At 42.2% G+C, this 26,729-nt stretch overlaps 1 protein-coding gene across 1 annotated transcript in view; it reads left to right on the top strand.

Moving 5' to 3' along the window:
• The window catches only part of LOC139458564 (cdc42-interacting protein 4 homolog), a 29,520-nt gene extending 3,751 nt beyond the window's left edge, over positions 1–25,769 (top strand). The window contains exons 3-13 of the mRNA XM_071239992.1: positions 7,477–7,624; positions 8,291–8,353; positions 9,153–9,257; positions 9,472–9,600; positions 12,153–12,299; positions 12,660–12,875; positions 21,470–21,582; positions 23,251–23,383; positions 24,169–24,317; positions 25,058–25,143; positions 25,606–25,769. Of these exons, the coding sequence (XP_071096093.1) occupies positions 7,477–7,624; positions 8,291–8,353; positions 9,153–9,257; positions 9,472–9,600; positions 12,153–12,299; positions 12,660–12,875; positions 21,470–21,582; positions 23,251–23,383; positions 24,169–24,317; positions 25,058–25,143; positions 25,606–25,769 (1,453 nt within the window). The remainder of the gene's footprint in view (positions 1–7,476; positions 7,625–8,290; positions 8,354–9,152; positions 9,258–9,471; positions 9,601–12,152; positions 12,300–12,659; positions 12,876–21,469; positions 21,583–23,250; positions 23,384–24,168; positions 24,318–25,057; positions 25,144–25,605) is intronic.
• The last annotated feature ends 960 nt before the right edge of the window (positions 25,770–26,729 follow it).

Here is a 26,729-nt window from a genome sequence, read left to right as displayed (position 1 = left end):
CAGGCAGGTGACCCGTCAGTGTTTCCTGCCCATCTTCAAAGTTACCTGCCCACACTCAGACATAATAAATAATGAAAAATCACCCCAAGCAAAATTAGAGACAAATAGCATCTCGATTCAGTTGAAATAATGCAACCAATTACTTGAGAATCTACAAGGAGTCATAATAAAACTGAATACGAAAGTAGTCATATATTTATGTGCCAGAAAGTCAGGTAGGTGGAGGAAAATTTCATGCAGCTCAGCAAAAAGGTTACCAGCCACGTGCAGGCAGTTATTTCGGACACTGGTTGTTAGGAAAATAGAGTGGAAAACTCAGCTGCCATGTCAAGACGACCATGAAGAGTAAATACTACACTGAAACATACAATGAAACTCGTTGTCATATCTAAAGGTTTCTGTCACCTTTATTCCTTTGAAGAATTCATTATGACTTTCGAGTTGAATGTCAATTCACAAGGGACAAAATCTAATGAAATCAGTATATGTCTTTTAGAGGTCTGGTGGGATGAAGTAAAGCCAATATTCTTGGAAGATTTATGGCCTAAAAGACTGCAGTTTTATCGATGGTTCCGTCTGTTCCAGTGTATTGATCGCAAGTTCAACAATTAGCCGAGTCAATCTCATGGCAGGAACAACACGATTTTAGACCTGATTGGGTTGCTTTATTAAAGAGTGGACATTTTATAGATGGTGCCAATAACCTGACAGATTTGAATATTCGTGCAGAAAAGTGTTGGTTTGTGGTTTGAGATATGGCTCTTGCATATGAGCGTTTCATATCGATAGAATGTAATCGTGACATGATACCCAATCGTATCAACACTATTTTCTGCTAGATATTGACACAATAATACTTTACGATCTGTTACCTTGACTTTATGTGAAAACCATGTTAGATCACGTCATAGAGATGGGGAAGAGAGAGACCACTTGAGATGCCAGGCGATGTTGCATCTTCTGCCTGAAGCTGACACATTGGGATATAAGTGAAATGCTTTTTTAAGGGGGTGGCAAGCTGTTCAAACTTCGTTGAAACTAAACCTTTTGGATAATAGTTACTAACCAATTATATACCCCTTATAAGCTTAAAAAAAAAAAATGTAATATAGACAGTAAAATGTGGACTTCAATGTAAATTTTCGTTCTTAGTAGGGTTGTGGTTCGAGCAGGATGCATGATATGCCGACTTTGGTATGCTTTTGAAGTTTAAATAGACAATCAAAAGCTATGGCATATTGATAGAGCATCAGTCTGGAAAGTGAAAGGTCAGTGCTTCGATTCCCAGGCCATGTCATAACAAAAGACATTAGAAGCGGGTACTTTGTTATCAAGCCTGACACTTGGCTTTTCACTGCACCTTTTTGAAACTAACACGTTTCTTTAAGGCATATTCATTAGACTTGCCAGTTCAGCTGCCTGACTTGAGTTTATCTGAATTTATACACTGATCCCACACTACACAACTCACCATGGCATAATCACACCTCACTCTACACAACCCCAATACAGACCCCCCCACACTTGGGGATAGACAGGACCTCTTGTCGGTGGTCAGGTGATCAGGTCAGGTGGTCAGCCTTGCTGACTTTATTGATGCATGTCATTGATCCCAATTGCATGGATCGATGCTCATGATATCAATCACTGGATTGTCTGGTCCAGACTCGATTATTTACAGACCGCTGTCATATACAGACTGTTGTCATACAACATTCCATGTCGGACCTACCTAACTCAACTCTGTTACCCCACATCACACCATCACACCACCACACCACCACACAACCACACCATCACACCACCACACCACCACACCATCACACCACCACATCACCACAACACCACAACACCACACCATCACACCACCACACCACCACACCATCACACCACCACACAACCACACCATCACACCACCACACCATCACACCACCACACCACCACCGCACCACACCACCACCACCACATCACCACAACACCACACCACCACACCACCACATCACCACACCATCACACCATCACACCACCACACCATCACACCATCACACCACCACACCACCACACCATCACACCACACCACCACCGCACCACACCACCACCACCACATCACCACAACACCACACCACCACACCACCACATCACCACACCATCACACCATCACACCACCACACCATCACACCATCACACCACCACACCATCACACCATCACACCACCACAACACCACACCATCACACCACCACATCACCACAACACCACACCATCACACCACCACCACACCACCACCACCATCACACCACCACACCATCACACCATCACACCACCACACCACCACACCATCACACCACACCACCACCGCACCACACCACCACCACATCACCGTCACCATGCTGTACGTGACAACCGACAGTGGCACCACTGAATCAGTATTTGTTATACTTGATGATAACACTGCTGACAACAATTTGCCAGCAGATGGGTTGCCACTTAGTCAGTATTGATGTTTACTTTATGGATTATTCAAATGCATTAATCAACTTTAACATTGGCCATTAACACCTGGTGTTGATATGGAAGTCTTGTTGACTGATGCAGATACAGGAATTGTTCTGATGTACTGCTCGGTGTATTGGGTACAGCGGGTGTCAGATGTATGGCAGTATGTGAGTCCAGTAATACTTAAACAGTCAGAATACTATTATGTAAAAAAATGTGAATCTGCTATGACCATATCGATAAATTTTACAACTTCTGGTCAACATGTCATATGCTTTTCATGTAATTGTTGGAATGACCTACATCCAATAAAAATGTAAAGGGAAAAAAAAAAGGATAGAAAGAGGCCTGTCCCCAAGGTCACATGGTCATCTAGCCCATGTTAAAAGTACAATAAAATAAAGAAAGGGGCGTGTCATCTAGCCCATCTAGCCCAGTTGTCTAAGGCGCTGCAATTCGTTGCACGGAGTTGCATCCCTTGGGCATGCCAGAAAGCTATGATTGTGGGTTCGAATTCTGGTTTGCCCCAGTTATGTTTCTTGGTTTGTCAGCACCGAAGTGGTAAATGTCTAAGACCTGCATCACTTCGAGCTTTCCTCCCACATTAAGCTGACATGCTGTGATAAAACTGGAATGCTGTTAAAAGCGGTGTTACGCCCAATTCACTCACTCACTCGCTCACTCAAAGTACAATGATCTCTAGAAAGGAGCGTGTCCCCAAGATCACATGGTTATGTGGCTGAGAATTTGACCTCATGGAGTGACCACAATTGGCTTACCTGTTACAATGTTGGTGTGTACTTTAAAAGTTGAAGATGGAAGAAAATAAGAAACAGTACTTGGTCATGAACATTCTTATCAAGTAACCCCTGTCGACCTACTTGTCTATCGGTCCCTAGCAACATGCAGTCAACAGTCATAAGGCCATTTCACTTTATTTTCTTGTTCACTGAACTGTTGTGATATACATCCTGGTGTGTTAGCAGCACTAGGTGTCAGATGTCAGTATTGCATGGCCCACTGCTGATCTCTGTAGGATAACCACAATCTCTCCATCACACAGGTGATCACAGAGCAAGCTTATTCTGTTCATTACCATATAGAATGCAGTCACAGGAATGGCAGCTCAGATAAGGAGGCACCCATGCAAAAGTCATGTAAAGGGGTCGTGGCACTTAGATGACCAGTGGTCAGCTGTAATTGTGACCATAATGGTGAGAAGGGGGTGTGGCACTTGGATCACCAGTGGTCAGCTGTAATTGTGACCATAATGGTGAAAAGGGGGTGTGGCACTTGGATCACCAGTGGTCTCTTGTAATTGTGACCGTAATGGTGAGAAGGGGGCGTGGCACTTAAATCACCAGTGGTCAGGTGTAATTGTGACCATAATGGTGAAAAGGGGGTGTGGCACTTGGATCCCCAGTGGTCAGCTGTAATTGTGACCATAATAGTGAAAAGGGGGCGTGGCACACGACAAGCAAGTGGTCAGCTGTAATTGTGACCATAATGGTGAAAAGGGGGCGTGGCACACGACAAGCAAGTGGTCAGCCAAGAAAGGTGGTTGTGTTAGTGGTATGTGAAGGTTATAAATCAAATATGATTCATAATCTGTGTCATGTTAAAAACAGATAGATATCTATCCACAGTATTGTTGACATTGTAGTCACAATTGTGTTTGAAAATAAACATCATGGGTTGTAGTGAAAATGCAGCTAATATACAGAATAACCGTATTTATTGTACAATTGCTGAGGTAGATTTCCAAACAGATAAGGTATGCAGGTAAACTGCATCCTGCTGGTAATCAGAATAAACATTTTACACCTATTGTATAGTTCGGCTTTCCCATGTGAGTACAATGGTATAAAAAAGGGGGCGTTTCCCCGAGGTCACATGGTCATCTGGCCCATGTAAAGTACAATGATATAAAGAAAGAGGCGACTCCCTGAGGTCCTGATTATCTGGCTGAGAATTTGACCTCATGGAGTGACCACAATCAGCTTACCTGTGACAGCCATGTGTGCTGCGGATTAGCACGTACCTTGCCTCATTATGTTACAATGTTGGTGTGTACTTTAAAAGTTGAAAATGGAGGACAATAAGAACAGTTGATGATGAATATTCTTATTAACCCCTGTTGACCTACTTATCTATTGGTCCCTTTCAACATGCAGTCAACATAAGGCCACACCACTGTATTTCCTTGTTTACAGACAAGCCTTCCCACAGTTTGTATCCTGCCTCTTACCATACTAGGGGTGGTGAGGGAGCCTAGTGGTTAGAGTGTTCATTTGTCATCCTGAAAGGTGGGGTGAAATGGGGTTTAACATCGAGTCCAAGATGATTGCACTTATATCGCTGTGTGCGAGCGTGCACTCACACTTGTACTAGTCAGGACTAATGCAGATTTTATAGTGCTAGCCCACTGAGATACCATGCTGTAGTTTTAACATGAATACTCCACTCAGACGCAGTATACTGACTCCAAGCCAACTAGTCCTTGTTTTAGCCCCTTAATACCAAGCACCAGGCAGGGTAACAACAAGTACCATCTTTTAACTTCTTTTGGTATGACGCGGCTGGGATTGAACCCCAGTCTTGCTGCTCTCCGGGCGTAGTTTCTACCACAAGACCTCAGAGGTGGTCCATCTTGAAAGGCCAAGGCTGGGTTCCCCACATGCATGTACAGTATGTGAAGCCTATTGTTGGTGTACCCTACTGTGATATGGCTGGAATATTGCTAAAAGTAGTGTAGAACCCACCTCACTCATTCTCACCAAGAAGCTCTGAAAAGCCTTCAACTGGCCTGATATGCTTAAACAACCTGGAAGACAAGCCACGTAACACCCATATCATGTCTAGCTGCAGTCAACCAGAAACTGCTGACACAGGTTTTTGTGTTGAAGATACCTCCTCCTCCTCCTTGCCAGGGCAGATAGTCACCCGAAGCTCTGTGCCTTCTACATTATTACCAACTCCAGGCTATGATAAGAAACAGCTGGTGAACCTGGCCTGGCATCCAGTACAGTCTCCACACCGGCGTAATCATAAAAAGCAATTTAATCCTGTTTATCTTGTGTAGTAGGCTGGTGATTAGGCAATGCTGGCTTCTTTCGTCCTCTTTGTTGATTGTTTTCATATGAAATAAAACACACGGGCTTTAGGTTTTGGTTTTGATAGATTGTGATGGTGTAATCAGACTAAGTGTGTGCGACACAAAGAAAATACATGATTGACAGAACATTACCATGATTACAGGAACATGCAATGCTTTGTAACAGTGGTGCAGTGGAGGTTTGAGCTTTGGCCTTCAGTACCCTGTGTTGTATGAACTGACTAATTTGGCATGCTTGCCATAAAAGGCGACTATGCTTGTCGTAAGAGGTGACTAACGGTATCAGACTCACTGACTTGGTTCATGCATGTCATCGTATTCCAATGGCTTGGATTTATGCTGATGATGTCAATCACTGGATTGTCTGGTCCAGACTCTTATTTACAGACCGCCGTCATGTAGCTGGAATATTGCTGAGTGAGGTGTTAAACAACAAACAAAAAGGACTATTTTGGAGATTGGGTGATCACAATGGCTGCTACATATGAATATGGGCTGGAGACTTCACTGGGCTGAAGAGGTGTAATCCAGTAAAACATACATTGTGAGTGATCTCAGAGAAACAGGTTTAAGAACTAATTCCATGCCCTCCTTGTCATGAGAGCTGACCTGGCTGAGTGTCAGTATGCCCAGTGGCATGGATTGGTGCTCATGCTATCAACCTCTGGTTTGTCTAACCTTCAGTTTATTACAGACTGGTAGAGGTGTAGTATTGCTATCTGTACCATGCAATAACTTTCACTTACTGACTCAGTCACTGCTCCTGCTTAGCAATAAATGTGTTAAGTATGTGAGGACAATTAAACACTGGCTGATTGTTCATACCAAAGTTTGTAATAATACAGACATGGTCAAGCACTTGTCTATTACCCTATGACTTGACCCTATGCAGCGGTAGAAACTAACAGTTTCCGTCCACTAGTCCTAATAATGATTACATCTAGCAAAAACCTTAAAAAGGGCAAGTTTGTACTAGTCCTTATGATACCTTAACTATTGGGCAGTTAGTCAAGGCCAATTTCTCACACTGCTATGACAGTGACTAAGTAACATTCCATCTTGCATCTAATCATCAATAGGATCTTTATTCTTCCTGGAATGGCTTTGACCCAAAGGAATGACACAGACAGTCCTTCTATACTGACATCTCACCTGTGAAGGTGTAACCAGTATCTATAGCTGCCCCAGTGTGTTTATCTCGTTCCTAGCTGGCTTCATCTATGGCAACTCTGCATGATCCTACCCACCTACCTGTGTAAAGTTGTGTTTCCTGGCAACTGTCCGGAGGTGTGGGTGGGGCTGTGTATTACCCCCTCCCTCCCTCCCTCCCTCCCAGGTGGATGACATCCCCTCTATATACCTGACAGTCAGGTAGGGACTCCAGCTCTTTCTATCCTGTAGTCTTTTATCTCAACAGCTCTTGTCGGGTCTGAAGAAAATCCGTTTAGCCATGTGATGCTGGTTTGGGGAAAACAGGTCTTATTTTACATGGAAGGAATACTCCAGCCATGGCATGCTGGTTTTGGGGAAAACAGGTCTTATTTTTCATGGAAGGAAGACTTCAGCAAAGGCATGCTGGTTTTGGGGAAAACAGGTCTTATTTTACATGGAAGGAAGACTTCAGCAAAGGCATGCTGGTTTGGGGGAAAACAGGTCTTACTTTACAGGAAGGGAATACTCCAGCCATGTGATGCTGGTTTGGGGGAAAACAGGTCTTATTTTACATGGAAGGAATACTGCAGCCATGTGATGCTGGTTTTGGGGAAAACTTTACAGTGAAGACCAAAATGGTCCTACTTTAACAACAAACATTACATAAGTAAACAGCTGGTGGCTATTGTAACTAATCCGTGGGTTTGTGTTTCAGGTTTACGTGGTCGCGGGCGTTTGTGGACATGGTGAAGGAGCTGCATGACATCGCGGGCCAGCATGAGATGGTGGCTGAGAACCTGCAGGGCACCGTCTTTAAAGACCTGCAGGCTCTCATCGGGGAGCTCAGACAGGAGAGGAAAAGGGTGATTGCTTGTTTCAGACTCAGTTTTAATAGGGGCATGGGGTAGCCAAGTGGTTAGCATTGGCTCGTCATGTCGCAAGCACAGGTTTGATTCCCTAGATGGGTGTAATGTGGGTTTCTGGTTTCCACCACCATGATATCGCTGGAATATTGCTTAGAGTGGTGTAAAACCAGTCTTAATCATAACACAGTCTTAATCATAACACACCAAATTTTGTATTTTAAAATGAAGCTGGATGCAATGCAAATTAAGAACACTTAGAATGTCTTGTTGATCATTGGTTAATTTACCCCCCAAATCCTTTTTAAGTTGTTTTATTGACAGATGCACACATTAAAATATGTTTAAAAATGGACTATTGTTTTCATGCTTTTACAAAACTCATAGAAACCCTATTGTTTATAATTGATACATATAAAGAGGTGTCATATAGATCTTAGTTATAGATTTCCAAATGGTGGAGAGATCCATCCCTTACAGGCCTACTTCCCAACCTACAGGGATCAACCAAACTATAGGATATGTACACACTTAATATAGAAATGGCCACACATTTACGAACAGGACACAATCCCCATAAAGCGTGTGTGATAATGATTAAAATCTGCCACATTTTCATGTCTTAGCTCCTGTGGGGTGTTCATGGATGTGTGTTTATCATTTCAGCATTTACATGAAGGAACAAGGATTCAAGATTCACTTAAACAGTCATACCAACAGTTAGATAAGGTGAGATGCATGGCCGTGACTTCTCTGTGGGGAGTTACCAACAGGTTGGGACACCTGAGCAAGGGGAGACAATTGGGAGTACTGTTAGATACCAACTTGTAAAATAAGTACAAGGCTATGCAAGCTCTATTTTCTTAGGTGTTTGTCTCAATTACATATGCCATGTGGTTGCCTGCTTCCGTGTTCTTGAACAAAGAGAGGTAACTCTCAAAACTGTGTGTCAGCTATCACAGTTCAGCGGTAGACACTACACTACTTGAAGTGATGTTTGTGCAGAGGAGACCCGTGAAGATCCAGGGTAGAATAGGTCTTCAGCAACCCATGCATGCCGTAAGAGGCGACTATGATTATCGGAAGGGGCGACGTAAGGGATCGGTAAGGGATCGGGTGGTCAAGCTCTCTGACTTGGTTGATGCATGTCATTGTATCCCAATTGCATGGATCGATATTCATGATTTCAATCACTGGATTGTCTGGTCATTTAGCTGGAATATTGCTGTGTGTGGCGTTAAACAACAAACAAACAAACAAAAATTGTGCAGAGGAATTTGTTTTAAACAACTGATCAGAGTAATTACATTGCATGCAAATATGACATCCGGCATTTCTTGAAAGTAATTAATGCTTTCAAATTGTAGTAAAAATAAATATGACATGGTCATTTTTGTATTGATTGTAAATTCTCAAGTGAAGAAATGTAGATTGATGCAATATCTCTGAGTTAAAGGTATGTTGTGTACTGTTTCTGAGGTATAAGAATAACTTTACATGGTGTTGACATTATTTCTACACCTTTCAGTCAAAACGACAGTACGAAAGGGCTTTCAAAGACAGTGAAAAGGCTCTAGACAATTACAGGAAGGCTGATGCAGACATCAATCTGTCCCGAGCTGAAGTGGAAAAGGTAATTATCACACTGTGTGTCAGTCTTGTGTGAGAAGAGCTGGAGCTAGTGTAGTGGGGGAACCATTTTCCTGTCACAGGGAGGCTCCAGGTTTGTTCCTCAAGTGATACAATGAGTAAAGCACTTTTAGTCCTGGAACGTAGGTAAAAGTGTTATGTTTATACTGTTATCAGCTGAAAGTTGTGAAAATTTCCCATGTTTTATAACTTTGCAGCATCGAATTGTGATGAATACGAAGGCTTCTCAATGTGAGGATTGCAAAAACGAGTACGCTGCCCAGCTCCAGCAGACCAATGCTCATCAGAGAGAGTATTATTCCACCGGCATGCCACAAGTATTTCAGGTAGTACATCCATCTTCATCATTCACAACGTACCGTGAACTACAGTCATAACCAACTCAAAGGGACCACTTATTTGAGTTTGTTATAACCGTAGTTCGTTATAAGCATATATGCAGCATACACAGCTTATGGACAGGACAAAAAAACTAACTGTTCGTTATATCCGTCAGTTGGTTATAAACGTCTTGGTTATAAATGTAGTTTACTGTATGCAATTTGTTTGAGCAAGGACCTTTTGTAGCTCACCTGGCAGCCTGTTCACAGTCCTGTTACTAAGATTGTCATAAATGTCTCATAGTGAAAAAGATCTTATCTAAGCCCATTCTTGAAGCTGTCTTAGTGCTACGTTTCTTGAAGCTGTCTTAGTGCTAAGTTTCTTGAAGCTGTCTTAGTGCTACGTTTCTTGAAGCTGTCTTAGTGCTATGTTATCGTAAGTTTAGTACCAAAATTATGACAGGGTCAGACCCATCTTAGGAACTTACGACAGGTGAGATTGGGACAACAGACAGCATGTTTGAAGAAAATGATCTGACAGTATGGGTCTACGTTATCATTTCTGAATACAAAACCAAGTGGTTTCCACTTGCACTTTCAAAACATGAACGAGTCTTAGAAGACACCCCTCAAACATTGCATTTGCCAATTATATGACTTATGCCTAACAGCAAGTTGATGATAACATAATAATTATACCATACAAGAGTGTGGGAGAGGTCTCGGGAGTAGTGCCCTTTACCAGGCGCACTTTTTCAGATCCAATAAGCGCTGTGGGGGCTCGAAAGCGCTTTGCCGGCTCACCGACTTGGCTAATTAGTAAGGACGAGTAGGACCCGGGTACCCACAGGACAACCCAGACTTGTGGTTAGTCACGTGATATATTGTTTAAAGACAAAAATTATCTAAAACTCTATGGTTACGCTACAAGTCACTTATGTTCGCATTTCTTTCTGACTATGCACCCATTCTTTCGGACTATTGTTGAATAAAGATATAACTTAAGTCAACTTTATTGTATACATGACCAGATTGTTTGATACATGTATCTAAATACGTTTTGCCAATTGGACATTTTGTACCTGTCTCTTGAGACCCACAGTGGGTACCCGGGTAGTAGAGGGGTGGGTACCCGGGTAATAGAGGGGTGGGTACCAAGGTAATAGAGGGGTGGGTACCCGGGTAATAGAGGGGTGGGTACCCGGGTAGTAGAGGGGTGGGTACCCGGGTAATAGAGGGGTGGGTACCCGGGTAGTAGAGGGGTGGGTACCCGGGTAATAGAGGGGTGGGTACCAAGGTAATAGAGGGGTGGGTACCCGGGTAGTAGAGGGGTGGGTACCCGGGTAATAGAGGGGTGGGTACCCGGGTAATAGAGGGGTGGGTACCTGGGTAATAGAGGGGTGGGTACCCGGGAAATAGAGGGGTGGGTACCCGGGTAATAGAGGGGTGGGTACCCGGGTAGTAGAGGGGTGGGTACCCGGGTAGTAGAGGGGTGGGTACCCGGGTAATAGAGGGGTGGGTACCCGGGTAGTAGAGGGGTGGGTACCTGGGTAGTAGAGGGGTGGGTACCCGGGTAATAGGGGGGTGGGTACCCGGGGAGTAAATTTGGACTTGTTCCAGTCCTATTCGACCCAAACATTTTTGATGAAGCAGGGAGACATACACTTGCAATATCAATTACAAAACACAACCAGTCCAACAGAAGCTTTTACTGCTATCACACCGAGTTCCCAGAGATTAAGTAGTGATAGATGAAGCCTTCATTTATCAAGGGAGGGCACTTGTGGCCCAGTCGTCTCAGGCACCGCAATTCACTGTGCAGAGTTGCGTCCCTTGGACTCGCTAGAAACCTATGTTTGTGGGTTCGAATCCCGGTTTGCCCCAATTATGTTTCTAGGTTTGGCAGCACCATACCCATGCTTGTGGGTTTCACCAAAGTGGTAAACGCCTGATACCTGCATCACTTTGGGCTTTCCTCCCATATTAAGCTGACACGCCATGATATAACTGGAATACTGTTAATAGCGGTGTTAAACCCAACTCACTCACTCACTCACTCATTTATCAAGGAAAGTATCAGATGGTAAAACATGTTTGCGACTATATGTCATACACCATTTGAAAGGTCTAATCCTACTGTATATAAATATGAAAGTTATGTCATGTTTATCACATTACTTTAAAAATACTTAATTAATAATTACTTAAATAAAATATCAGCCCAAGAACAAATCTGTCGGACTTCAGCAACCCATGCTTGCCGTAAAAGGCGACTATGCTTGTCGTAAGAGGCGACTAACAGGATCGGGTGGTCAGGCTCACTGACTTAGTTGATGCATGTCATCATATCTCAGTTGTGGGGATCGATGCTCATGATATCAATCACTGGATTGTCTGGTCCAGACTCGATTATTTACAGACCGCCGTCATATAGCTGGAATATGGCTGAGTGTGGCGTTAAACAACAAACAGATCAAATCTAAAATCTTAATCAACTTTTTATGTCATATTACCCTTTCATCTTTTTACAAGTACAAGCTTATTTTTGTGTGTTTCAGGGTTTACAAGATATGGACGAGAAGCGAATCAACCGCCTCCAGTCAGCTATAGGTCAGAGTGCAGAGGCTGACAGGAATGTCATCCCCATCATCAACACCTGCATCGACGGCATGCAGAAGGCTGCAGCAGCCATAAATGCAAAAGAAGTGAGACCTCAATACAACCATGCACAATTGTTTAATGTCTGAATGTAGTGTTGAATATTGCTAGTAGAGAAGTATATATTTATGCTTACCAGGAAGTAGATGACAGAGTTAGAGTCTTTGTTCGTTTGTTTGTTTGTTTGTTTGTTTGTTGTTTAACCCCGCACTCAGCAATACTCCAGCTGTATGGCGGCGGTCTGTAAATAATTGAGTCCAGACCAGACAATCCCACACACACACACACACACACACACACACACACACACACTCACACTCACACACACTTGTACGTCGCTATTTAAGTGCTATACTTTTGGACGTGGCGTTTACTCCATTTCATCGGACCTCATCTTATGTTTTCAGGATTCAAAGATGGTTATCGAGAGGCACAAGTCAGGGTTTCAGGTCCCCAGTGACATTCCATTCGAAGATCTGAGCAACATGCAGGCCACCGAAAACTCGAACCACTCCACACCCAAATCAGCGCCTTCAGACATGAAAAATACCTATAAGACATCCACTGTTTCTGGCAAGAGTCGGAAACGAGGGGGAATATTTGGTTTATTTCAGTCATCAAAGGTAGGTCATGTTCAGATTGTTGGTCTCTCTACTAACATATTGGTCATTTTGAATTAGCATATTAACAGGAGTGTGCACTGTTCTTTTAGGAAGCACATGTACTACCAACCGAACATAAGGGAACGATGCATTTTGCTTTGTCTGTCATACAGACCTGAAAACAAATTGATCCCATACAGCCCATGCTGGTCTGTAATATTTGGCAAGTCTAGATTACTGCAGTTTCTCAAAATGAAGTCCCTGGGCTCCTTTTTGTTGTATTTTATTAAGATGATAATTTATCTGTAAAATATTTTCATTTCAGAGACTAGATGTTAGTCCACATTTTATTGTAATCCTTTAGGTAAACTAGACTCAGAGATTCTTTTAAATGTAATGACTGTGACATCTCATCTCACATGTCTACTGATTTTGCTGGTGTTTTCCAAGCTTTATTTCATGTTGGCTCATATAGACTTAAAGAAACTTTTGAAGTGAATAGGGCATCCTACATATCTGTTTCAAATCCTGTGTTTGAACCTTTGACCAAAAGACCCACATAATACAATATCCTACCGTTGCCAGCCCCCTTTTATTTCACAGATGTAATTGATCAGTAAGTATTCAGTCTCAAGCTGTGTGTGTGAACTCACAAAATGTTAGCGGGTGGTACACTATGAGGAACTTTAAGAACGCCAAAATATTTCGCCCACTTTATTGTTCCCTTACTCTGTGTTGGTAGTACTGCTAGATTGTAAGATGTGTTGACTATTGTAGGGCAAGGTATTATTGTCAGTAGATGTGATTTACCGGGGAGGGAATTCATTCTGTTTACAATGAATCAACGTTTGTCTTACTTTCAAAAAAAGACAAGATGTTTATCCATACTATAGCAAATCTTCTTTATTCCTAATATTCTTAACTATGTGTAGGCAGCCATATGCCACTAACCCAAGCTAGAGTGTTTGTTGCATTGGCAGATAGGCTAGATTATAATACAGCTTTCACTGTAGAGACTGTGTGGTATGCACTCGGATGTATTTCACAACCTCTTGCATATGGTCATCTGACCTACTGTATCATGTGTAAAGTGAATATTTATCATGCACTTCATTGTACGGTCTACTCTAAGTGTTACTTTTGCAGATTCTTTTTTTAATTTTTTTAAAAGGTTTTTATTTAAACATTTGGGGCGTAATGGAGTCATTCCTACAGATATGTTGTGCTCAGTTGTTTTTACCATTATTCCCAATTTGTAATTATAAATATGTGGAATTTCCAAGTTTGTTTTCTAAAGATGATTTGTCTTCTTAAACATTGACTGAACATTTTTATTAACTGTTGCTGCAGAAATCTCAGGTCTGTTTGATGGCAGTTAGACTAGATGTTGGATGTCAGTGAAGCTCCTGTGTTAGATCAGTTGTCAGACATGTTTCATCTTGCCTCATCGTCGGCTTCATTCTTCAAGGGCACATAATGTTCATCACATCAATTCACATGTATTCACATGTATTCTCATGTCTCACGTAGCAGACCTTTCACCGTAGTTCATTTTCATGAATTGCATACATCTTTCCTGACAACTGATTTAACTCAAGAGACGTATTAATGTTATGACGCTTCCAATTTTTCGTCAGGATATATATTCTTTTCGATTTGAGTGCTTGGTGTCTGACTGTTGACTCAATTTGTTTGTAGGTTTCTCTTCAGTGTATTTGTGTGAGTGTTAACAACCAACAGAATTTCTCGGGAGAATTTTGTACCAAAGTTTTATTTTCTAGCCAGCCGTTATTATTTGTTTTTCCTCATGTTAAAGATCATTGGATTATTGGTATGTAAAGAATGCAGTCCTGTTTTCCATCCTGCATTATAGTTTCCCCTGAGTTTCCTGTCTAGTACCCAGTCCTATGTTTTCAGCATGGCATGAGTAGGTGTGCGAGTAGTTGTGCTGCAAGCAGTTTGACAGCGTCGGCCAGATGGGGAGGACACCTTGTGTTCCATGTAGTTTTGTAGCATCCGAATAATGTCACATTACTTTAATTTTATGAATGCGTTTTTAAAAGCTATATGGAAAGATAGCTGAGGTAAGTGTATCTCTGTGCTGCCTTGATATTGACATGTCGCTATGCACAGCTACGGGCTGTCCCATCATGTTTACCTAATAGATTCCCGATTTGGAACATCCGCACTAACAACCCTGCCGTATGTACATGAATCATAACCCCATGAAGACCACAAGACAATTTGCTTCCTAATAGATTTGCCTTCAAATATGTGTACATCTATTTTCCATCATGCAGCTTTCCATGTACTTACCGGGTATGGATCCTCGAGAAGGTACAGATTTATGGCTGTCATCGTTGAGAGCTATTGCAGATAAAAAATCTTTACCAGTCCGATTTCCAACTCGATAAGTAAATATATTGTTGCTCCATCTAAAATATAAGTACTTGTATGTGAAGACGAGTGTCTCATGAAGTAAATCATGTTGCATTTGTCGTTAGATCATGACGCTGGCACTTTGCTGAAGCCTATAAAGTACGATGCACATTTGGATCGGGAATCTATTAGGAAAACACTGGCACAGTCAGCAGCTCCGTGTAGCAACAAGTCCAAATCTAAATTGTTTTAAGGGGGCAGCACTGAGATAGGGTTACTGCAGCGATATGGTAAACCACAGGTAATAAGTCAACAATTAAAGTTCTGAAATGGAGCCCTTTTATGAAGTCAATAAGTCCATGGAACACTAGAGGTAGCTGCTGATCATGGCATAATGCTGGGTATCTTTGTCAAGGTGCATGGTCAGATTGCTTCCAGGTATTGTTTTGTTAATTTTGTTCTTTTGTGCGTCACTGTTTACATTGCTTTTTTCCAGGACAAAGATTTATTACTATAGAATTTTACATTCCTCATTTGTTTGGAACTATGACGAACTGAGGTGATGGTGGGCACAGTTTTATTAGAAACCTCACCTTCTTCAGCACGTTTTCCAGGCCTACTTGGAATCAAGTTGGATGATTTCATCAACACCCAGAAAGTATCTCGATGCGTTAATTATTATTTGACTTGGTGAAAAAATTCAAAATTAATCCATCTTCTTTAACGATAATGTATCCCAACTTGGTACAATGTGCGTACATGTTTCTATGAATTGCAACTTCGGTCTGATATGAAGAGTGGTTGGTTTTAGTTTGGGTAGCTTCATACAGAGAGAGTTGAATCCATATAAGCATAGAGCGCTAGAGATGCTCATCCAAGCTAGATACTTTGGAACTGAAGGCTATGTGTGTATTTATTTTGTTTCTAGCTGTTATCGCAGTTACCCACAATCTCTACCACGGTAAATATGTCGCCCACCTCGTATGTCTGTGTCACTGTCCGTCGTCCGTCAGTCTCTCTCACTGGATCTACTGCACTATGTCATAGACAGACCATGCATTACAGCCACAGACAATCACTCTACACAGTACTCCTATGTTTGCTCTCAGAAACTAGGTGTTCCTATGTTGGAATGCAGGAAATATGTTCCCTTTAAATTCTGAATTTCTTGTCTTTAAAAAGTTATAATTTAGATTTCAAGTTGAAAAATAGCTATCCAAAGTTTCATAAGTATCATCCAAATTCACAAAAACATCACTTCTGATAAAGTTAAGATGTCACCATGACAACCTATCATGTGTGATAACTGTTCGTTCTGATAGGACAGTGTCCACTTTCTTAGCAACCCACATCTTTTTTTAAACCAATTTCTAAAACGTAATCCCTGTGCCCTGTAACAAACAACTTTTACACCATTTCGAAATTATTATTTTATATATCCCAGTAACATTTTGCATATATTTAATACTAACATAGCTTAAAGTATGGAATATATTGCAATCACATCACAGATGTATGCAACTTGTCACAGATGTATGCAATGTGTCAAATATGTATGCTATGTGTCACACATGTACCCAGTGTATATGAAGGTTAGATCCAGGTATGCCGTGTCTATGATATCTTGTAGCATCCAGACCCAGGTGTCAGAACAGGCTGAGTAGATGATCATATCAGAATATGGCATTTCAGAAAACATCCCCTCCTCCCCTGAATCCCAAATCCCCTCTCATTTTTCAGTCGGTCTCATTTGTTCACCCCTGAATCCGAAAGACTACTTAACACAATTCTTAAAATTCACTGTACGAAGGCAGAATCCAGATCGCAGACGAAAAACTTTCAAACTCATTCCTAGCTCATGAAAGGGTATGATTTGAAATTGAATGACTGAGAAGAATATTTTAAAAATAGAATACATACCGGTAAAGGGAATTATTATGTACGTCATATTTTGTTAAATGTTGAATATACGTACCAAATAGATTTTATTTGCGTCCCAAATTCCCTTTAAATAGACCCTTGAATCCCATGTACAAAAGGACGTCTCTTTCTTGACCCGATTATATTGCTACAATAGGTATTCATTATGGAGCTGTCAATCCTGGCCTGGGCAGATATGGTTTGATATGATGATCTACTGAGCCTGCATCTTACTCAGTTCCTAGAGTTAGCAGATGCAACACACTGTGACAGTTGATTTGGTCATGTCTAGGATTAGTGTAGTCAGTTGTATACACAGTGTTAAACTAGTTAATGAAATGTCATAACTACAGCCTGTTAGTTGTCACTGTGTGGCAAATCTGCTCCACAATGTTTTCTGTTGCCTGTTTTACAAAGCAAATGTCGGAAATTGCACAATGGGCTTTTTCCTGTTTAACGATCACAAGAATTCATTTTTTTGAGAGCTCTGTGAAGTAAGAATTGTGTTTGCATCCTTTTACTCAGGAAGGAACAAATTGTATTTCCTCTGAATGTGTATAGCATGATGACATTTGCTTTGAAAAATGGCAGCAGAATGACAAGTAATATGATTCCATCTGGGTTAGCCATAGACTTCTGGATCTGTGGTATATACTGTGAATCTACCACCCTGTCTGGTGTATATATACAAGGGGAAATAATTCATCACACTCTGGCTTCTGAGCAAAGAGTCAGGACTGTTGAATCTGTCATCCAGAAATATTTGAAACATGTTCTCAAACAGAAGATTGCACCTCCAACAAATTTCTTTTATCAGTGAAGATAGATGACAGTTTCTTTTCACATAGTTGTCAAGATCCGATGTTTATCAAACATGTAGTGCTATCAAATACGCAAACAACAATGTTTGGCATGGGGCATCTTTGCAGAAGAGTCCCAAGGAAATACATTTATGTTGCAACTGTTTAAAGTGCATGGAATACAATCAAAATTAATCCGGACAGGTGAGTTATGTAGACTTGTGATGCTGTATCTTGTTTGAAAACAGGATTTTCAGAGAGGAACAAATCTTATATAGGTTGAAAAAACAGCTTCAGCATCTGATTTTCACTTGTGGGCTATTGTTTAAGAACATATTTCTCCCTTGTACAACACCAGATGGGGATATAAAACGTGGGATGGTCTGGGAAATTTTCTTAATCATTGTCAAAGAGCACTTTAACAAACAGCACAGCATAATGATTGGGAAAGTTTCACAGAGGGCATCCCCAGGTTACAAATTGACAACTTGTAGTCCTAGATGTACTTTCTTCAGTATGTAACCATGGTAACTGTCTTAGAGAACATGTAGCGACTCTGTGATGTCATCAAAAAAGGTGCATGTCTATCTATTGTATATAACAGGAAATTGTTTCATCAAAGCAGTGTTGGTACAGAAATATGGATATCTATCTATGGAGAGAAATATTCAAGAAAGTTAACTCAAATTTGCTACGTAGTGTGACCGTGTGTAAATCTTCATCTCTTTAGATGATACGTCCATTGTCACAAGCAACCAGCCTGAGCACCATGTTTTATATAATTATCTCCCCTAACTTTTGAAAAAGATAGATGCAACTATACTTTTTTTAGAAACAAGGAAGAAAAGCAAACAAACCGTCCCATTTAGTTCCATCTCCAGCACTGTTTTGTGAGTTATTAACCAAATGATTTCTGTTGTACTTAACTACCATGATGACCTTGACCTTTGGATGTTGGTGGCCGGGAACTCTAATTACCATCAGTGTTGTTCTAACATGACACTGTTACTAATACAACATGGCTGTGCCCTGGAGGGGCCCAAATGTACGACACCATGTAAAGTTATTTCTTGTGGCTGCGATTTGATTCAGAATTCAACCCTGTCAAGATCCGGGTTAAAATTGGTCTTCAGCAACCCATGCTCACCTCAAGAGGCCACTATCAGGTTCAGATGGTCAGGCTTGTTGACTTGGTTGATGTATCCCATTTGTGTAGATGGATGCTCATGATGTCATCACTGGATTTTCTGGTCCAGACTCTATGAGGAGGAATATTGCTGAGTGTGGGGTTTGACAGCAAGCAAACAAATGACATGTCCACGGAGTGATGTTGAAGTGGATCTCCATTGATACCCATTGATACCCATTGATACCCTCTGACATGTCGGTGGGGATTCCAAGTATCTGATGTTTGTCTTAAGCACTTCTAAACCTTGGATCTTTCTGATACTATGGCTCTAGCTGGCGTGGATATTTGCTCATGCTGTCAACCACTGGTTTTCCTGTGTGAAATTCAGTTACTGGATGTTGTCATATAGCTGAAATACTTCAGCGAAAAACAACATTCACTCTCTCACTCACTCTGAAATGTGCAAATGCTTCATTTAACTCTAAAGTTTGATGTGAGGTGAAATGGGGTCTAGCTTCGTGTTCAAGATTGTTTTACTTATATAAACGTACATGCATGAGTGTGTATGGCTGCTTGTACTACTAGTCCAGATTAAAACTGGTTTTATAGTGCCCGCCCACTGAGATACCATGCCGCAGTATAACATGGATACTCCACTCAGACACAGTGTACAGACTGAGCTGACTAGTCCTTGTTTTATCCCCTTGATGCAGAGAACCAGGCAAGGCAACAACAAGTACCATTTTTGGTATGACATGGCCAAGGACGCGAACCATTGACTTTCCATTCTCCAGGCGGACGCTCTGTCCACTAGGCCACGGGGCAGTCATAAAGTCAGAATACAAACCACAGTTGACAAATATGCTTGTGTAAATGTTAATTTGACTTAACATGCAACTATACATTTATGTCAACTGTCCACGAGGATGGATTAATGTCTTGATAACATGGTGCTCTGTAATATGGAAGACTACAGTTTACTTGACAAATAACGAAATCAATTTGTATTACATGAAGTTCAGGCTATGAATTCTAAGCGAGAACAGTATGTGACAACTATTTGGTACGACTTTGTTTACAAGGTGCAATTAGAGAGTGAGTATTGTTATTGTGCCAGAAGCTGTAAATCAAGCCATGGGGTCATCGGAGTGTTGCTGCACAATATCAACACTTGACTTCACAAGTAGGCGGGTCAGGTTGACTTCCTCAACCCTGTCCTCACACTGGTGTAAGAGGCTACTTAACATTCCCTGCGTTCTCACCAGTGTTTTCTGCATGTTGTCCATAACAGAACATTACATTGTCCTTAGGCTCGCAGTGGGATTTTTTTTGCCTGGAATTATTTTTTGTTGATTTAATGTGTTACATTTGCAGGATATGCTTTACTTTTCCTAAGCAAGTGTCCAGGTTTGATATTTGATGGACTGAGGCACCATTCACTGGACATTTAATCAATGCCTGGGATATTTATTTACATTTTTGCTGTGCTCAGTAAATGCTCTTTATGATCTACTGATTAATTTAACTGACCGGTGGAGATCCGGGGTAGAATAGGTCTTCAGCAACCCATTCTTGCCCTAAACGGCAACTATGCTTGTCATAAGAGGTGACTAACGGGATCGGGTGGTCAGGCTCACTGACTTGGTTGATGGATGTCATCGTATCCCAACTGCATGGATTGATGCTTGTGATGTCAATCACTGGATTGTCTGGTCCAGACTTGATTATTTACAGATCGCCGTCATATAGCTGGAATATTGCTGAGTGCGGTCTTAAACAACAAACAGAACAAAAAGATTAATTTAAGTATTTCATCTGATAACATTTTGTAATGAAACAGTATAGACAGCTTAATCGCTGTCTCGTGCTTACAAATGAGTAAGTGGAATACCCAAACGGTTTTAGGTGGTTATAAACAGCAGTGGTAGAAATTGCATGCTGTGGTATGCTTTGGTATTGCATGCGTGCATGTTATGGGTTATCAGTGGTAGATGCTAGTATGAGGTCCCTTGACCTCGTTGGGGCATTGTCATTAATACAGTTGTCCTTTAGGAATGATGATGGTGATGATGATGTGCGGTCATTTCAGTGACATACAGCCATATCATTGTATATGAATTGTGACCTGCCATGAAATTAACATTGAGTAATTTTGTGTAACATGGCATGATCCCACAGATAAAGAACGCAAATTTAGCAGCTTATTTCGCTTTGCTTAATGATCATGTAGAGTATTGTTATGTGAATGACATGCTTTGTGGTAAATACGAAATGTTTTGTTAGAAACGATTTGTTAAAGATACTTGTGACATATCTGCTTGATGATGGGCGTTTACATGGATATTGACCAGTTTAGAGTGAGATATGACTGGTTTGATTGTCTTCAGGTGGATGACCCAAAGGAAGACTTCAGTGACCTGCCTCCCAATCAGCGTCGGAAGAAGCTGCAGCAGAAGATTGATGCAATCAAGAAGGAAATGGCCAAAGAACAGGCAGAGAGGTACTCTAGGGTTGTGGGAGGGTGGTAGTCCTTGGGGGTAGGACAGGCAGAGAGGAACTAGAGTTGTGGGAGGGTGGAGTCCTTGGGGGTAAGACAGGCAGAGAGGTAATGTAGGGTTGAGGGAGGGTGGTAGTCCTTGGGGGTAGGACAGACAGAGAGGTACTCTAGGGTTGTGGGAGGGTGGTAGTCCTTGGGGGTAAGACAGACAGAAAGGTACTGTAGGGTTGTGGGAGGATGGTAGTCCTTGGGGGTAAGACAGGCAGAGAGGTAATGTAGTGTTGTGGGAGGGTGGTAGTCCTTGGGGGTAAGACAGGCAGAGAGGAACTGTAGGGTTGTGGGAGGGTGGTAGTCCTTGGGGGTAAGACAGGCAGAGAGGTAATGTGGGGTTGTGGGAGGGTTGTAGTCCTTGGGGGTAAGACAGACAGAGAGGAACTGTAGGGTTGTGGGAGGGTGGTAGTCCTTGGGGGTAAGACAGACAGAGAGGAACTGTAGGGTTGTGGGAGGGTGGTAGTCCTTGGGGGTAAGACAGGCAGAGAGGTAATGTAGTGTTGTGGGAGGGTGGTAGTCCTTGGGGGTAAGACAGGCAGAGAGGAACTGTAGGGTTGTGGGAGGGTGGTAGTCCTTGGGGGTAAGACAGACAGAGAGGAACTGTAGGGTTGTGGGAGGGTGGTAGTCCTTGGGGGTAAGACAGGCAGAGAGGTAATGTAGGGTTGTGGGAGGGTGGTAGTCCTTGGGGGTAAGACAGGCAGAGAGGAACTGTAGGGTTGTGGGAGGATGGTAGTCCTTGGGGTTAAGACAGGCAGAGAGGAACTGTAGGGTTGTGGGAGGGTTGTAGTCCTTGGGGGTAAGACAGGCAGAGAGGTAATGTAGGGTTGTGGGAGGGTGGTAGTCCTTGGGGGTAGGACAGGCAGAGAGGAACTGTAGGGTTGTGGGAGGGTGGTAGTCCTTGGGGGTAGGACAGGCAGAGAGGTAATGTAGGGTTGTGGGAGGGTGGTAGTCCTTGGGGGTAAGACAGGCAGAGAGGTAATGTAGTGTTGTGGGAGGGTGGTAGTCCTTGGGGGTAGGACAGGCAGAGAGGTAATGTAGGGTTGAGGGAGGGTGGTAGTCCTTGGGGGTAGGACAGACAGAGGTAATGTAGAGTTAAACTGTTACAGGGATAGCTTTGTTTCAACTTGAGATTATATAGGACTTGCTGTTACAGAGATAGCTTTGTTTCAACTTGAGATTATATAGGACTTGCTGTTACAGGGATAGCTTTGTTTCAACTTGAGATTATATAGCACTTGCTGTTACAGGGATAGCTTTGTTTCAACTTGAGATTATATAGGACTTGCTGTTACAGGGATAGCTTTGTTTGAACTTGAGATTATATAGGACTTGCTGTTACAGGGATAGCTCTAATTCAGCTTGAGATTATATGGGACTTGCCTGTACAGGGATAGCTATAGTTCAACTTGAGATTACATAGGACTTGCCTTTACAGGGATACCTTGAGATTACAGTGAAACACTGTTGTGTCAAACTTACTGTTGTCTCGAAGTAAAAGCATTGCCCCTGCATGTTCCTTCTTTATTTATCATTTTCGGTTGTGTGGAACCTCAGTATTGACATAGGTCTCTCAACTCCAACACAACGGTGTTTGACTGTATACATGGCTTGCTGTTACAGGGAAGGCATGTTGAAGATGAAAGATGTTTATGCAAACAACCCGGCTCTAGGAGATCCAAGTACCTTAGATAAGAAAATAGAAGAAAATGCTCAAAAGATAGATGATCTACGGCAAGATCTGCAAAAGTTTGAGGTGAGTGAAAACGCGTTGATGCCATTTAAACAATATGATTCCAAGTACAGACATGGGGGGCAGGTGGACACACAGACACGTCAGTTAGATCACTCTCGTCAATCAGTAGGTCCTGAAACATATAACATTATACTGGAGAGTTCTTAAGGATTGTCGTATGAATACTTCCGACAATATGTTTGGAAAATACTGGTGTATATTGGGTTTTTCAAAATCATGCATATTTTCATCTTGTTGGCAAAATGTACATCAGTGACAACTCCAGTTGAAATTATGAAATTAGCATCTGATTCCTGTGATCCAAGAAGCCAAATTATTCAAGACCAGCCTCCTGTATAGGATCTGTCTATTACGTTTGTGTTGTGGCCAGAGTAACATCCAACAAAATGGTGGACTGCTACAAAGTTGTCAAAAAACTGCAGGGGAAGTGTGATGTATGTGACCTTTTTTAGTATTTTGTTACAAATTACAAATGAAAGAAGGCATGCAATATATTGTGGTATGTATCGCAATACATGAATCATTATTGCAATTTATGGCAATACAAAAGGCCAATACCCATCACTACTGACTACGTAAATCTACCTACTGTGTTCGTAGAGATGAATTGCTTGCTGAAATTAGTTGTTTGGATAAACAAGTGTCCGGCAATAATGAGTTTCATGTTCAACATTGTCCCTGAATTATTTCCAGGCTATTGAGGTTCCACGAAAGTCAGCATTCAACTTACTAGGTAGTGTGGACATATTGAGTGATGAAATGAGTGTTTGTGTTATGTGTTCCAGAATTATCTAGGTGAGGCTGATGGTAAACATCGGCGCCACAGTACGTCTAACGAGTCGCTGTCCCCAAGTGTGTCAGATGGCAGTACCCCAGCCAGTCAACAGCAGGTCTCCGAGCCAGGAACACCAAACCTGCAGCATAATGTGTATGCGTAAGTATATGCTGTCCGTGTCTGTCACATCATGGTGCTGTGGGGGCACGGGGTGCCCAGTCGTCTAAGGTACCGCAGTTTGCCGTGGGTTTTGAATCCTGGTTCGCCCTGGTAATGTTTCTAGATTTGTAAGCAGCACACCCGAGCTTGTGGGTTTCACCAAAGTGGTAACTTCTGAGACCTGAATCACTTCGGTCTTTCCTCCTGACTTGAAGTGACATCACAAGTGGAATAAGTGACGTCACGACCGGAACCAATACCGGAAGTGACGTCATAGATGACACTTTTATGACCTTTGAGAGACCGGAAATGACATCTAGAAAGGAAATGAAGTCATTTAGACCCGAAATGACCTGCCTCTGCACATGGAAGAGGTCGTCCAGAGTGCTATTAGGGATACGACTAATGATGTATAGTTGACAGTGAGGAGGACTTCTGATGAAAATCTGATTGTTTAGTTTTAGTGTGGTCGCAGCCTGAATACAATATTATGGCAGTGATGTAATAGAGGTAGTATTCCAAGAATTATCAACAATAACAATTGTTTTGATGTTGATACAAATGTTACTCTGAATATTTGCAATGTTCATTTCACATCCATAGAAAACAAACATCTAGCTGAACCTTACATATGATATGTACCTCTGATATTTATGTTTCTTTGTGGAAACTTCACTGTATCGTAATATGAAACTGCCTCCCACTCACTGCTAACGTCTCATACTGACCTTCTGTTTCAGGCCTATTGATGGAGATGAGGAGGGGGAGGATGAGTTTGAAACGTTTCCTATCATCGGAACCTGTCGGGCATTATATCCTTTTGATGGTGAGTTCTACAACTGTAGCAAAGCCCATGCCAACTTTCATCACAACATCCGTACCAAAGTAGCTTGATGCTGATTTATCTTTATGTACACGTGTTGACCATCTGTCATTAGACAGCAGAAAACACAGTCCTCCTAAATAAGACCGCCTCCATGGTCTTGTTGAAACAGCATCTGCCCGGAGACGTCATGCCAATAGACGTTAAAAGAATGTAGTTGTTTTTATCCTGCCTGACAGCTCGGAGTTAGTATACTGTGTCTGAGTGGAGTGTCCATGTTGAACTGCAGCATGGTTTCTCAGTGGCTAGCACTATAAGACTGGCAATAGTTCGGACTAATACAGGAAGACACGCACACGCATGCACGTCGCTATATAAGTGCAATGGTCTTTAACATGACATTAACCCCATTTCACTTTACATTACCTCTCCCAAATAAACTCACCCTGTTGCTGTGGTTTTCAGGAAGCAGCGAAGGGTCGATCTCCATGCTGGAGAATGAAGAGTTCAACATCATAGAGGCTGACCAGGGCGACGGGTGGACGCGGGTCAAGCGGGACGATACCTCCGAGGGCTTCGTGCCGACATCCTACATAGAGGTCCACCTGTACGATCAGGATCAAGTCTAGCACACCATATAGCATTACTCTAGTTCACAGACCTGAAAGATGTCACTGTCGGTTGTTAAAACGAGATCTCCAGGATGCAAGCTGCTGATTGAGTGTCGTGTTTCATAACCAGGAGAACATTGAGGTGTCTGGAGCGGGCAAATACCACTAGTGTTTGGAACAGACCGTCTCCATAGTTCCTTCATCAAGCCATGCTAGAAAATGCACCGTCCTGTTTTAACAGACTGAGAGCCGACTTGGAATGTGTGAAAGTACTATCATCAGGTGACAAGGTAACCTAGGTCATCTTTCAGGTGGTCAGTCCACAGCTCCATGCTTGCAATCAGTCAGATGCCTGCGCAGGCCCATCAGGTGATGGAGAAGCCCTAGCTTGCGTTGTCATCGGTTACACAGCTACGTAACATTCACCTTGTGATTGCATCAATTATCAAGCTACACAGATGCATCTTATGACCTTGTACGGAACAGGGTTGCATCAGTTCGTAAGCTAGTAAGATTCACCTTGTGACCTTGTGGGTACAGGAGATGACTGATGATACCTTCCACTGGGCAGTATCTGCCTGAAGCAGCTTCAGCCTCTCCCACTACAGTCCACGGTCCATGATGCTGTGTCACGCCATTGCTGTCCAGTGTCCATCTGCTTCATCTAGTAACTAGGTCAGTCAGATCTATGTAGGGTAGGGTTGATGGTGTCATTACTTCACGTGGTGAGATTACCCATCGGAGTCCAACACTGCATTGAGTTAACCCTGCAACACATCGCCCACCCAGCTTCATCAACATCATGTATAACACCTGCTTCAAATGCTGACCGCAACATCATGGACCCTGAGCAAGACCGAAGAAGGATGGGATTTGATATAAATGTGTTCTGTAGTTTTCTAGAAAGTATGTACGTATACAAGAGTCACACAGTTGTCGAGGAAACGTATTGATAATGGACAAAAGAGGATTGAATGA

Source organism: Haliotis cracherodii, unplaced genomic scaffold (assembly GCF_022045235.1).
Source record: "Haliotis cracherodii isolate W230 unplaced genomic scaffold, xgHalCrac1.p SCAF_13, whole genome shotgun sequence".
Classification (NCBI taxonomy): Eukaryota; Metazoa; Mollusca; class Gastropoda; order Lepetellida; family Haliotidae; genus Haliotis; species Haliotis cracherodii.
Note: the sequence above shows the minus strand (reverse complement) of the source record. Positions and strands in the feature narration are given on the sequence as shown.